Below are 13506 nucleotides of genomic sequence, written 5' to 3'. Positions count from 1 at the left end.
CTGGCCAAATCGGAGAAGTCATTGGCTTAGCTCTGAGGTGGAATCCACAATCTTGTTTGTTTGGACTTTGAAAAGCTGTAAATCCGGCAAGCGGTCCGTCGTTAAGCTGTCTTCAGGAATATCTAGTCTTCATCTCTCGTAACGCGATAACGAAACCCACAGGGAGCACGCCATATCATAAAGATAGTCAAACAGCTGACTGATCCGGTCTGCCTAAGTGCGAATTTCAACTGAGCGCTGCCGATCGCCGAACTCGTCGTTGTCTGTCGCATGTTGGGCAGGTTGATGAGCGATCACGAGCCGAGCTGCAGCATAGTCCGCCAGATCTGCGGCGCTTATCAGTGGCGTCCGGCTGGGATAAAGAGATACAGATACAGATACAGGCGGATCGACTGGAGGCAGACTGGGTCTGGCATTCTTTTCCGGCAGCTGCCAGCAGCAGTTGATCGTCAGCGATCGAATCACAGGGATTGGCGGCAGCTCCTGCAGATGCAGAGTTCAAATTTCCAGTGAAGTTCTCAACCAGTCAATCCATTCACCATGGGCCAAGGTACGAGAATGATCTGAAATTCGTGTCTTACCTCGAAACTCGAAGTCGAAGATCTTGTTTAAGACCTCCAAATGAAGAACAACCACAAGTTGGGAGCTCGCATTTCATGTACTCTACTTTGATCTTTTTAGTCGAGGCGCGCACTGTGCTGTGGTACATGACATTCATCGGTTTCATCGTGAACTACATGATCCGGATCAATCTGAACATTACCATTGTGGACATGATTGCCGGGAAGGGTGCTATTACCTCAAATGAAACCCACGAGAACTCTACGGACTTGGCTGCCCTTGCGGAAATGAATGAACGATTTTCGCTGGAGCGTTGGTTTTTGGACTGGGCGAATGTGAGTATCAGATCGCTGAATCACTGGTTAAGTGCTTAATGAAAGCCACAAAGTGACGGAGCTTGTGCAACAACGGGGCGTATGAGTAACGTGTGTGTGCACTATATCTTTGGCAGATTCCGTACGAAAAGAATGGATTTCACTGGAACGAGAAGCAGCAGGGCGCTCTGTTGGGATCATTTTTCTGGGCCCACTGGACACTGCAGATTCCCGGCGGCATCTTGGCCACCAAATATGGTACTAAACTGGTGTTTGGTTGGTCCAATGGCATCGGTGTGTTCTGCTGTTTCCTTATACCAATCGTATCGTACTGGAGCTACACGGGCTTGATTATCCTGCGAGTATTCCAGGGGTGGATAACGGTAAGGGATCGTTGAGCAGATTTTGATGGAAAGTTTAAATCTTTAATTTTAAAGGGCTTGGCCTGGCCATCGATGCACGTGCTCACTGCCAAATGGATTCCGCCCAACGAGCGCAGCAAGTTTGTCAGTGCTTACTTGGGCAGTTCTGTGGGCGTGGCCCTGTTCTATCCGATCTTCGGCTACATCATCGATTGGACACGGTGGGAGTGGGTCTACTATATCTGCGGAATCGTGGGCACTCTCTGGTTCATCGCCTGGCAGTTCCTTGTGTTCGATAGTCCCGCTGAGCATCCCCGCATCGCTGACTCGGAGAGAAAGTTCATCGAGAAGTCCTTGGGTGCCTCCATTCAGGGCAGCAAGGGACCCACACCCTGGAAGGCGATTGCCACCTCTCGTCCCGTTTGGCTGAATGTGGTCGCCCAATGGGGTGGCATCTGGGGTCTCTTCACTTTGATGACCCATGCGCCGACTTACTTCAGACTGATTCACCACTGGAACATTCGAGCGGTAAGTGTTTAATAGATTTTGTAGGTCAAGAGTATTACACATTGCCTGCTCCTTTTCAGACTGGCTTCCTGTCCGGACTGCCGCATCTTATGAGAATGCTCTTCGCCTACGTCTTCTCCATATTCGCCGACTATCTTCTGCGCACGGATAAGATGAGTCGCACAAATGTCCGCAAGTTGGCCACATTCATTTGTGAGTATTACTTCTGATTGTTTAGATATTTTGTACAGCCTTAATAGCATTTAAACTCTTTTTTGTTCTAGGCTGTGGCACTAAAGGCTTAATCGTATTAGCACTAGCTTACTTTGGCTACAACGCGACGGCTGCCATCGTGTTGGTCACAGTGGCCACCATGCTTCACGGCGCCGTGTCCTCGGGTCCCTTGGCCTCCATGGTCGATCTGTCGCCAAACTATGCGGGCATTGTCCTGGGCGTGAGTGGAATGATTGGTGGAATGCCGGGCTTCATATCGCCCTTCATCGTGGGCCAACTTACTCACAATAATGTAAGTTGTATTTTTGCCTTTGAAAGGAGTTATTTATTCCATGTATAATAATCCCTTTTTAAAGCAAACCATTGATGCCTGGAAGAATGTGTTCCTGCTCACCTCGTTGATGTTAACAGGCAGTGGCATCTTGTATGTGCTTTTCTCGGAATCCAAATTGCAGCCATGGAACAGTGGCTGTCACCAGTTGCCTGATTCCGGGCTAAAGGAACTTCAGAATCTGGGACGCGATCAGGACGATGAGGAGGAGAAGAAGCCTCTTAAATCTGACCATGATAAGGAAACCCCTATAGTCGCTGAACAGGAGACCAAAACAAAATCTGATTGCGATGAAAAGTGACATGTGTGGTCGCACTCTGTTTAATTGTCATAATATCGTGTAGATTATGGCAACGAACAACGTCTGATAAGGCTTATCGTCATTTTGTGTAAATAACTACCCGTGAATCCACTGAGTTTAGCATCTTTAACCTCTATATTTAAGTGAGTTGCTAACTATACCATAGGATTAGTTCCCTGTTCTCCCCCAAGATTACCTTCTTATACATATAAATACAAATGTATATGATTTATTACCAGCTTTTGTTTATTATTTAAACAACACTTTCGGCGTAAAAGTCACTTCATGTCGGCATGGCGTTAATCAAATAAAATGTTTTATGTTTACGGAAGCTAAAAATGCTTTGCTGCTGTCTGGGAAAGTTTTTGCTTAAGCCAGGTGATTCAACTAATCCCGACTAAGATAATTTTTTTCAGAAGGTCAAAAGGGATTTTTTAATATCTCAGCATATTTATTTGCAGTTATTAAAAATAATGTTAATTAAATATTTGAGTGTGACGCCACGCGAGTACTTTTCTTTAACGTAAAACATTATAATTCGCTTTATTTTTAGACATTGCTATGTATTCTTTAATTTTCGTATTAATACTACTCCCTAAGAAAATATTAACATCCAAAATTAAGCTAATTAAAGAATTTAAAATTTTGAATTAAATTATGTTATGTATTTAATCACAGTCTACAAAGTATTAGCTTTTCTTTTAAGCTATATTTACGGGGCTTAAGGTACTATTATTAGTTTTTTCACGGACTCAGATATCAGATATCTACGTCAACGAGGCAGTAAAACGATTTTACAACTAAATAACACTGCCATAAACTATATACACATTTTTTCTTAATTTATAACCGAGAGCGGAAAGACTTCCTTCTAAATTAAGTTCACAAAAGTTGAACGACAATTGTTATACTATTTTATTTTACAGAATTAAATTTGTATGGCGTTCTTAATTTTTCAAACTTGATAGCAATCTTGGGATATTTTATTAACCCAACGACGTAATGAGAACCCCATATTACAGCAAAATAAATGATTTGCCAAACCGAAGTTAATAATTGCAATTTAAATCAAAACTGATTGAACCGGAAAATCGTTTTCCCTTTTTGGGCTGCCGTTTCTCTCTCATTACTCATACCACGCGTTGCACAATTGGAAGTTCGGAAGGAGATGGGAATTGAATTGAGAAAAGGATGGCTGGCGAGGGGCTAAGGGGCAGGCCAACCTTTGCTGCTCCGTGGTCTTCGACTTTTTTACGTGCCTGCATTTGTTTCATTGGCGTCCATTTCCGATTGCACTCCAGGGAGTCGTAGATGTCAGTGCCCGTCTCCATCTCGGGTCCTTTCAACCCCCTCGCACAAATCCCTGCCATCATCCTGGCCACTTCACGGCTTGTCCATTTCGGGTTTCGTCTGTTAAGCCAGTCGATGTCTTGTCACTTGATCCTTGAGCTTGAGCCTGCAAAGTCGGGCATTGATAGAGATTAATTGGTTTCCTGTTTCGTTGCCCAATAGGCCGGCAAACTGGAGGAGGTGGCGATGAGGAGTTCCATAATGAGATTATATCGATGATTTTCCATCATCAGTTAAGTTAGCAGTGGGAAACTTTAAAGGGAGCGATGGTTATCCGAACTTATAATATCCTCGAATTTTTCGATAATTTCTCAATTGTTGAAAGACTTTTTCGTTTGCATCAATATTGTTTAATCTTCTGTGGCATTTTCCCCACTTATGCTTACCATTTGGATTATTTATTTATATCAGAAATTATCGTTTATTAAATCGCATTTCCCGACTGCTGCCCCAATGCTCATTGAATGTGAAAAGTGTTTAACACGATTTCCACTCCCCTCCCCCCATCCTGACACTTTCCCATTGCCATTTGCATTATCTCCGATCTGAGGAGGAAAACTCTCCTTAGAGATGTCGGTAAGCTGTAAACAAGAGTTAACTTTACAACTCCGTAGGAAAATTCGCACGGATTTGCAAACGCAAAAAAAAGAAAAAAAAAGAAAAGCGAATTCCGGTGGAGTTGGGCCACGCAAATTTATGCTCACTCCCCCAAATGGCAAACATGAAAAAACAAACAAACAGAGAACAAAACAAAAAAATGTTACCCTGGCAGGAAGTAAATTCAATCGTAAACAACGCAATCAAAAATTCATTCAAACGAAGCATTAACGCTTATTCCGTTTAGTCCGCGGTAGGCGGGGCACGGTGGGCGTGGCGCGGTGCGTGGTGGGCGCAGGCTGGTGGTTGGAGATCCTTGCCATTGGAAGGCAAGTGCAACATTCAAATCGAGGGTAGACTCTAAACGAGCGTGCAACTGTCTGCTTTTTTAATTTTCCATTTTTTCCGCGCATCAAGTTTTTTTTTATTTTGCTCACTTAGGCAGGCGCATTTATTATGTGGGCACGCAAACTGTAGGAACTCTGCAGTTCCGGGCACGTCGCTTCATAATTTTCCATTTCCATCTGTTAAATGGGATGCGCAAGGAAAGCCGCGTTTAAATTTGTGGGCGAATACAGCCCATCATTCCGAGTTCCCAACTCCGCCCGCCTCCACAGTTACATCCACCCACCTCCACCCACATGTGTATACGTGTAGCTAAAGGTACCCGGAACAATGGGCACACGGATAAGTATCCGCGGCAATAAATTTAATTTGCACAGCGAAAACATCGCAAATCCATTTTTTATACCATAAATTCCTTGGCTCCCCAGTGACTACTGGGTATTCGGGTTGGGTTCATCTACCCATTCCGCTCAATTGTCACTTTTTTTCCGCTGTTGTTCTGGAACGGATTAATGGATGTGCGAACATGCATATAAAGATGAACTTAACTCCAGATACTGGTAAGGAAAAGCCTTTAAGAGGGCGTAGGGCTACACGCTCTTTTCAATTTGAAAACTGTTACACTTCAATCTCATATGAAGCTTGGTATGGGTTGGGATAATTCTAAGAATTTATATATTTTTTAAAAACTACTTTAATGTTGTTCGTAGCACCATTAAATAATCAACTGATTCTAAATCAATTACATTAATAATAACATTCTGACCTCTCTGTAAATATTTGAAATACAACAGAATGTATGTCACTCCCATACTATTAAAAACCATACGCAAATATGTAGATACTTATACACCCCTAATTACTTCTAGACACTCTACTGACTTTCCCTTTCGAATGAACTTGTTCATTAGGATTAAATATTTAGACCTGACCGACCACTCTCTCCCTTCGAAATAATCTTTAATTTACACTGTGGTCAGTCATCTGTCTTTATATTTGTAAGGAGCACCATCATCTGCAGTTATCCTGCCCCTGGAAGACGCCCCCCTAGTCACTCAATCATAAATATTATTAATAATGTGTGTGGCCTGCGGTCGGCGATAGTTCTTGCAACTCGGAGTGAGAAGTTCTTGTAGTTTGCCAGGGCCTTTGGCTAATTTATTTAGTTCCGTGGCTGGGGCATTCATATGAACATATATAGTAAGTTTGGCATCCCAAAAACTTTGCTGTGCACACACACAATCCAAATGGGATTACTAAGACTAGAGTGAATGAGGGGATGGGAACTTGCTGTTTGAATTGGCAAAACTAGAAACTAGCAGCGGAAAAGTTTCTGCGAATTGAAGACGAGGTTAGCTGCCCCCAATCCCAATCATACAGAGCATCAAAATGTTAAATATGAAAGCCACTTAGCGGAATTTCTACGCAAATTAAAGTTGTCACATTAGGTAAATGAACGAGAATAAGGGATGTCGGCGTTTGTGGGGCGTGTCAGTTGAGAGCTACCCCACATCCACTTTTAATCTTGAAGATATAACTTTGGCGTCGGCGATGATAAATCATAAGCGGACCGCCCCAAAAACAAAGGAAAACCAAGTCGAAAAAACCACACGCCCAAGAATCAAGGACCAAGGACCAAGGGGATCCAGACACAGACAGGCGGAAAAGGAAGCGGGCGGGGGTTTTTACAACAATATGTGAATATGTTATTTGTTCGGGGAATTGTGAAAATCTCAACAGGTCCCCGCACTTTGCATATTATTTTTAATACGCAGGACGCGTCAGCCGGAGCCTTGAATCCTTGGCAGGTCAGAGTTGGCCAATTTCTCGGCTAGCCACAAGCTTGCCGCCTATTTGGTTGCCATTCTTGTGTTTGCCAAGACATTAAGGACAAGCCGCATTTGACAGGACTTCTTTGTTTATTTAAGCGTCCTGGTATAATATTTACTTAATATCCGATACTTAAGAGCTTTTTGTAATTTAAAGTGTGCGCTTGATTAGGATCTTTTTCGATTAAATACACATTTTCTAATCAGTTCTATGGATTGGTAACTATAGGGCAAAGCTAAATCAGAATATAAATAATATGTTTTAAGTTTTAGCTCAGCTGTTTTGGGATCCTAATATCTTATTTGGGAATCCCCTTCTTTCGCATATGCTAGCACTCATAAAATCCAGCACTTTGTACTGCATTCTTTTGGTTTCATTGATGTTGTTTTATGAATATTTCAGTTCAAGTCCATTAGAATTATTTGGATGTTTTGGCCGATTGCATTATTCATGAGTGCATGCAAATTGAATTGTGTTGGACACAAAACAGGGGGCGAAACCGAGCGAAAAGCAGGTGGAGCTGGTGTTGTCAGAACGAATTGGTTGAGCAGCAGAAACTGGTAGCTCCTTTGGCCACAGCTCGCAACTCAGGAATTCCCTGGGTGAACATTCATTCTGATTATGCACACACATCGATATGAATAACGCATTCCAATCCACTCGTCGACTCCTTCTCCTTCTCGCCAGCGGAAACTTCATCTTCGAAGCTATTTCGGTGGCAGGAAATGGAGCAAAACGGCGAGGATTCAATTAAACGGCCACAATTCAAATGTTGACGTCACCGTTTGGTTCTTATTAAATTATCATTCGATTATGCCATTATGTTTGCCGATTGCCCCTGAATCACCCCGGCTAATGGCACATCCGGCGGAAGTTTAACAATTCCAAGGCCCCGGGGTTGTTGCCAACTTCACTTTTTGCCAACTCAACACAAGAAAACCCTTTTCCTTGAAATTTATCTCCTCCTCGAAAGGCCGAGTACTGAAAATGTTACGGTGCTGAAAGTATCTCGAATGCGAAATATATATATATCTGCAAGGAGCAGGAGAGTTGGCATCCCATTAAATGTAACGATTATTATCTCACGTAGCACCATTTTGGGAATTTTAAATATGAAAACTGCTCAAATTGTCCTCGAAATGGGCATCGAAGAGTGTGCAAAAGGGAGTTTGCATTTTTGAACAGGTGCAAAGCATCTCTTGAAGGTGGGGATCCTAAGTACATTCGACATGATATATGTGAATACGAAACGGGGCGTTTTATTTGAGTATTTGAGTATTTTTAGGTTTTACTTAAAGATGTATTATTTTAAATTTATAAAGTATATATATTGTTTTTTATGATGATTCTTAAATATACATGGTATTCAAAAGATGTCCAGAGGTTCAGTAACTGAGTAATTTACAGAAGAATTGCGCACAAAATCTTAGAAATGCTATATTCCCCTTTTATGCAAGATTTTATTGATGCAATCTCTGCAGGTGTCTCACTTTTTTTTTTTGGCCCACAACTGGAAGCACTTCGCTCCCAGCCCAGAGGAAAAACTTCAAATTGCTTTTCTTCCTGTGACACTTTTATTTGCTCACTTTCTAGCACATCACCCATCAGCTCACCACCCCAACCACTAAGTTTTCAACCCACCCACATCAATTGCGGCAATTTGCCAATGAATGGACACTTCTAACTGGCAATTTTTATACCACTTCGATGGCCTTGGGGCGGAACTTTGTGACCGCAACCCTTTTTTCCACAGGACGTGCCACGTCTCCTGTTCCTTGTCCTTCATCCTGCGTCCGTCACTTTTTGTATACCTCTGGGTGTTTATCCGGAGGTCCGAGCGCCAATCAAGCGCAAAACCGTTTTTGACATGTCCGGACATATCGAACGGGGTGATGGGCGCCAATGCTGACCAACCAGAACCACAAGGATGTCCAGGAGCAAGGACGAGAACGCAGAGGACCACCAACCAGAGTGGTCAGTGGTTAGCTGCGTGGCTTTGTCCGCACAATGACAATTCAATTACAGAAATGGAAATAGCGGCTGGCATAAAAATCAAATAAAAGCTTCATAAAGTGCTTCGGATGAGCAAATAAAATCAGTGGGCAATGTCAGTTTGGGTTCGTGATAGCTGGGTGGCTGGGCACCAGGAGTCGACCACTTCCGCCTGGAGTTCTGTTTTTGATTAGGGCAGCAACATCACGCAGAAAAAATGTGGATTAAAATATCCAAATTCTTAATTAATTTTCCGGAAATCCATTAAAGGCAAGCAATAATTAATAGAGAATGTATTAATGCATATCTTGATTTTTAAAAGTTTTGCGTTTCCAGTTTTACATTTACTTTTCTTTGAGTGTATTGTTGTGGCTCGAACAGCATCGAATGGCATTTATTGGGCCATCTATGGCCCAGCACTCGACCTCTGAGCTTTTGCGGTCATTTGGCAATTGGCGCCATACGCACGTGTCCGCTCCTCCGGCTCCTGGCACCTTTTTCCCCGGCTGGCTCGTAAAGTTCCCACGCACTGGGAGTTCGAATCGGGGTCACCACCGCACCACCATCCTCCGGATACGGAAGTGAAAATCGAAATGAATTCAATTCCGCTGACCCTTTTGCGGTTGCAGTTGTTGTTGTTGCGCTGCGGTGACTCACCTGACACCTAATGCCCTGCAAACTCACCTGCGAGTGGTTGACACTCTTAAAGTCGTGGAACAAATTGCGAGCGTGGTTCAAGGGAAGGACCGACCGGCTATTGAAAATTCATAGCCAAAAATTTATTCATGGTCTGCCCCACCGACTCCCGGGGCATTAATATTTAAGCAGCGTCGTTCTCGGCTGACCTGCTCCTTTGGTGGTGGTCCTCCTCCTCCGACAGATCCTGGTCTGCTTGGGGTCACCATATTTTCCTCTACTTTCTTTTTTTTGGCGGGCCTGTCGCAAAGTTTGTATTCCTGGACCGTGCTCCTTTTCACGTGGCTGTCAGTAACAACGTCTCGAGGACATGAGGGCAATGTTTTTTATGGCGAAAACTTGGCTATGCCGCCGCTGATGCCTATGTGGCCTGCTGCACAGTGGGGCGAAGTAGCCCAAAATGCATACTCATGTGGTTATGTAGCTATCATAATGGGTATAGTTACCATCTGAGGTCATTGAGCTATAATTTTTAACAGCAAAACAAAAGCGAACAAGTATTATAATAGTTATTTCACGTATCAAACGTTTAAAAGTAATTCTTAAATCAGATAATAGAAAATGACTTTAATTTTAGCTCATTATAAGTTCTTAACAGCTTTAAAGTATTGCATTTTTAAAGTAAATAATGTCTAAAATATTTTCGATTGATATTATTTCTATGATATTTCAAGTGTAAATGCCAGTTTCAAACCAAGGTGACCGCTTTTCTTCGCCAATTTTCCACCCCTCGGCACCTGACTGTGTTGTCTTTGGCTGCCCAATTTGTAACCCTTTAAACCGTCTGACACGCGTATAATGTGACAGAATGTTCCAAACTACACATTAATTTTTGATCAAATGGCTTTCGACTGGCACTGGCACTGGTATTTGGTCCTTGGTCCTTCAGACCTTTGCTCCTGCAATCCTTGAGCATTTTGTAACTTCGAAGCTGGGCTGTCAAATGTCATTCGGAGCGCAAGTGTTTCAGCCCAATGAAGTTAAGTTATCAAGTCGTCGGTTAGCCGCCAAGCTGGAAATTAATGAAATTTTTTACGTTCTTCATGCCCCGCAGGCGATTGGCCAACGTTGCTGGCCATTGGGCTAACAAAAATTCATTTATTTTCATTTATTGTTTCACATTTCCCCGAGGACAGCGAGAAGTTGCAATTACCGCAGCAAAGAAACTCACCCAAAATGGCAAAAAAATAAAAATCCCACTTCTGTCGCCGAGAAAAGTTTTTGAAAAATATATACATTTTTTTGCTTGATTCCATCTCCGCGGAGTTGGAATTTTATTTACTTTTTTACTGCCCAGGCGTGTTCATAATTCTGTTGACTTGTCCCGTGGATTGTAATTTTTACTGCAGGACAAGCGCAAATACATAATTGAATAAGCCCCGCTTTTCTCAGGCCAGTTTTCCGGCGGAAAAAAGGGTGATCCGGGGGCGAAAAGTTTTAATTCAATTCCTTGTGCGTTGTTAACTTGAGACTCTGAAGTTGATTAATTTCGCATTTTTACGCTTGATTATACGACTCCCGCAGAAGTTAGACTTGCTAGTTCTGCTCAAGATTTACTTTTGGGGCGTTTTCTTCCTTTTTTCGCCTTTTATTTTCCACGCACACACACGCTTGATGCGGGGGGGAAGGTGGAGGAGGAAGAGTCCTGCAAGGAAGGAATCTTTTTCGTGGCTGGCAAAAATATGGCGTCGAATCCTTTGGGAAATTTCGATATCACACTTTGTTCCAGCGTTCTCGTCATGCCCACAAGTTCATTACACATTCGCAGGATTCGAAATGAGCAAAAGTAATGGGAAATGCAGTGGGCGCTGGGTTTGGGGTTATTTTCCATGGGGTAGGGGCTGCTTTTACTGGCAGGTTGATTAACCAGACTTAGAGACACAACCCCCGAGATGCTGCATGTGTGCCATAAAAATCGCAATTATTATATCCTCCATTCGCTTCTGATTTGCGGATTCGAGTGAAAAGTATCTGACAGTTTTCCATGATTGCGGATGGATGATTCCGATGTAATCTGCTGAGTGTAATTATGAGTGCTCAATTATTCACCAATTTATTGGTAGAATAGGAATTCAAGGTTTTATAGTATCGAACTGTGAAGCTAATGCATAGTAGAAGTGTTAAGAACTTAAGAAAGATTCCTATGCATGTTTTTGAAAAGATATCATATTCTATAAATGGGCGGGAGAAAGTTCTTTAGTTTGGCGAAGAAAGCAGGAGAAGAATCACGCTATGAAAAGGTAACCAGCAGAGAAACAAAGGCAAACGACACTTGAAAAGATATTCGCAAGAAAGCCGCGAAAGGGGGAATGCCATAAATCAAATGTATCTACGTATCTGCGTATCTTGTATCCATTGTGGCTGTATGTATGTAAATGCCAGACAATAGTTATGGCTATGCTGGGCTTAATTATACGCGGCACTCGATTCGATTCGCTGGAAAATTAGCATATGACAAGGCCAGTTAACAGCTAGCAAAACAGTTAGCTAAACTCCGCGGATGGAGTCACAGATGAAGATAGATGCCCATGTAATTACCGGAGCAGAAAAAACCAAACAATTAAGATAAAGAATTTTTAAACTATGACTCAAACGGATTCACCATTGTTTCATTAGCTAATTTTAGACATGGGTTTATTGCGGCAATAAGCATTTATAATATTATAGTTACGACTACGTTTAGGGGCTAATAATTTAGACTTTAACTTTGACTTAGAGAAGATGGAGCGGGTAGATCACAAGATCACCTCGAATCGCTGATCCCGGCCAATGGGCTCCGCTTTGCTCTTCACCAGATATTTGGCGAACTCCGCGGGCGACTGGAACGACTTGATGGGGAACTTGCCGAAGCGTCCGTTGGTCTTGGACACCACATAGTAGATGGGATAGGGGCCCGGCGTCATCTGGACGGGTAATACTTGACCTCCGACCTCCACCTGCTTCAACTGCTCCACCTGCCGCCCCGCGGACAACTCTCCAGCCCCCCTAGCGTCCAAGTTCAGTTGCTTCTGCTGCTTGAGTTTCTGCTTGGGAAAGGCTTTTAGTTCGTATTTCAAGGCTGGCTGCGTCGCATCTTCACCACTGGCGGCCACATTTCCACCCAGCAGCTTGGCGGGACGAGGGCGCCTCTTTCGCATCTGCTTGGAGTCCACGTACTGCCGCTGACTGGATCCGAATGCCGTTGACGGACGCAGTGTTTGCACCTGGATGAAGGGCGAGTTCATTTGGCTGCCGGTGGTGTCTTTCTTGGGCGGTAGGTCCTGCGGATGCACGCGGATCACCTTCTGCGTTTGGTTGGCTATGCTGATCACATCCTCCTCAATGTCCGTGGACTCTTCGATGGCGAGGGATGCCCAGGTCAGTGCACCCAAGCAGAAGCAGAAGAGCTAAATGGAGTTAAATCAAATGAATTAAACTATGTCAGACTTTGGAGTATTTGAACTTAAGCCACAAGTTTTTATAAACTGTTCTTGACCAGCTGTTGACTTCGACATCTTTAACTATCAACAAAGTCGAAATGATTCAACTTCAGCTGGCAAATTATTCTATAATCGAACTTAAGTACTTATTTTTTAGTGCCGTGGGCGATCAATCACAATTACCATTAGCCGATGATTGGCGAACATCTTGTAAGATCAGCCAGGTAACAATGTATCCGCGGATTCTGAGGCTTCTGTGGCTTCCGCAACTAGCGACTGATGTTGGATGCTGTCGTTTGACGACTGAAAAACACTGGAGACCAGCGATCGCTGTAAGCTTTTGAGCTGGAGATCCCAGATATGTATGCCCCCCATTGCCCCCCGAACACGATCTGTTTATAATGAAGTGTTGGTTTTTTTTTTTGTTTTGTGGCTCGCGCATTTGGTAGGAGCCAGAGAACATATAATGAGCCGAAAATTTGTTAGTTTTGTTGCGTCTTTTGTCATTTGGAGAACCCTCCATCCCGTAAGTTCCCCAAATTAAACGCGCACAGTGGGTCGGAGTATGGCAAAAACTGGTAATCATTTGTTTGGTTAATTTGCGTTGGTTGTCGCCGATTGCCTCGCTGATTAATTTGTTTTGCGTCTGATCACCTCGGATCCCACA

At 43.3% G+C, this 13506-nt stretch overlaps 2 protein-coding genes across 4 annotated transcripts; one reads left to right on the top strand and one right to left on the bottom strand.

The window, feature by feature from the left end:
* Nucleotides 1–103: 103 nt before the first annotated feature.
* Nucleotides 104–3258, top strand: NaPi-T (Na[+]-dependent inorganic phosphate cotransporter). Of its 2 annotated transcripts, none has more exons than NM_080377.3 (7): nt 104–550; nt 682–896; nt 1013–1258; nt 1313–1765; nt 1825–1957; nt 2029–2270; nt 2335–3258. In NM_080377.3, exons 1-7 carry the CDS (start codon nt 541–543, stop codon nt 2608–2610), a joined length of 1575 nt encoding a protein of 524 aa, NP_525116.2. In that variant the 5' UTR covers nt 104–540; the 3' UTR covers nt 2611–3258. The 2 variants fall into 2 exon arrangements, with proteins under 2 accessions (NP_525116.2, NP_001260981.1); NM_001274052.2 differs by having other exon boundaries at nt 438–550; nt 2335–2850.
* Nucleotides 3259–12026: 8768 nt separating this feature from the next.
* CG10205 (uncharacterized protein) lies at nt 12027–13146 on the bottom strand. Of its 2 annotated transcripts, NM_137149.4 has the most exons (3): nt 13023–13146; nt 12500–12806; nt 12027–12443 (listed from the first exon to the last, which is right to left on the bottom strand). In NM_137149.4, exons 1-3 carry the CDS (start codon nt 13044–13046, stop codon nt 12406–12408), a joined length of 369 nt encoding a protein of 122 aa, NP_610993.1. In that variant the 5' UTR covers nt 13047–13146; the 3' UTR covers nt 12027–12405. The 2 variants fall into 2 exon arrangements, with proteins under 2 accessions (NP_610993.1, NP_725422.1); NM_166072.3 differs by having other exon boundaries at nt 12027–12806.
* Nucleotides 13147–13506: the final 360 nt, after the last annotated feature.

Source organism: Drosophila melanogaster, chromosome 2R, assembly GCF_000001215.4.
Source record: "Drosophila melanogaster chromosome 2R".
Lineage (NCBI taxonomy): Eukaryota > Metazoa > Arthropoda > Insecta > Diptera > Drosophilidae > Drosophila > Drosophila melanogaster.
This window is presented reverse-complemented; position numbering and strand designations above follow the sequence as displayed.

Coding starts and splice junctions, on each gene's coding strand:
- CG10205 (NM_166072.3), bottom strand. CDS start 13,046: ATGTTCGCCAATCATCGGCTAATG. Junction 12,807..13,022: donor TCGCCAATCATCGGCTAATG/GTAATTGTGATT, acceptor AACTCCATTTAG/CTCTTCTGCTTCTGCTTGGG.
- NaPi-T (NM_080377.3), top strand. Junction 1,259..1,312: donor TATTCCAGGGGTGGATAACG/GTAAGGGATCGT, acceptor TTAATTTTAAAG/GGCTTGGCCTGGCCATCGAT. Junction 2,271..2,334: donor GCCAACTTACTCACAATAAT/GTAAGTTGTATT, acceptor CCCTTTTTAAAG/CAAACCATTGATGCCTGGAA.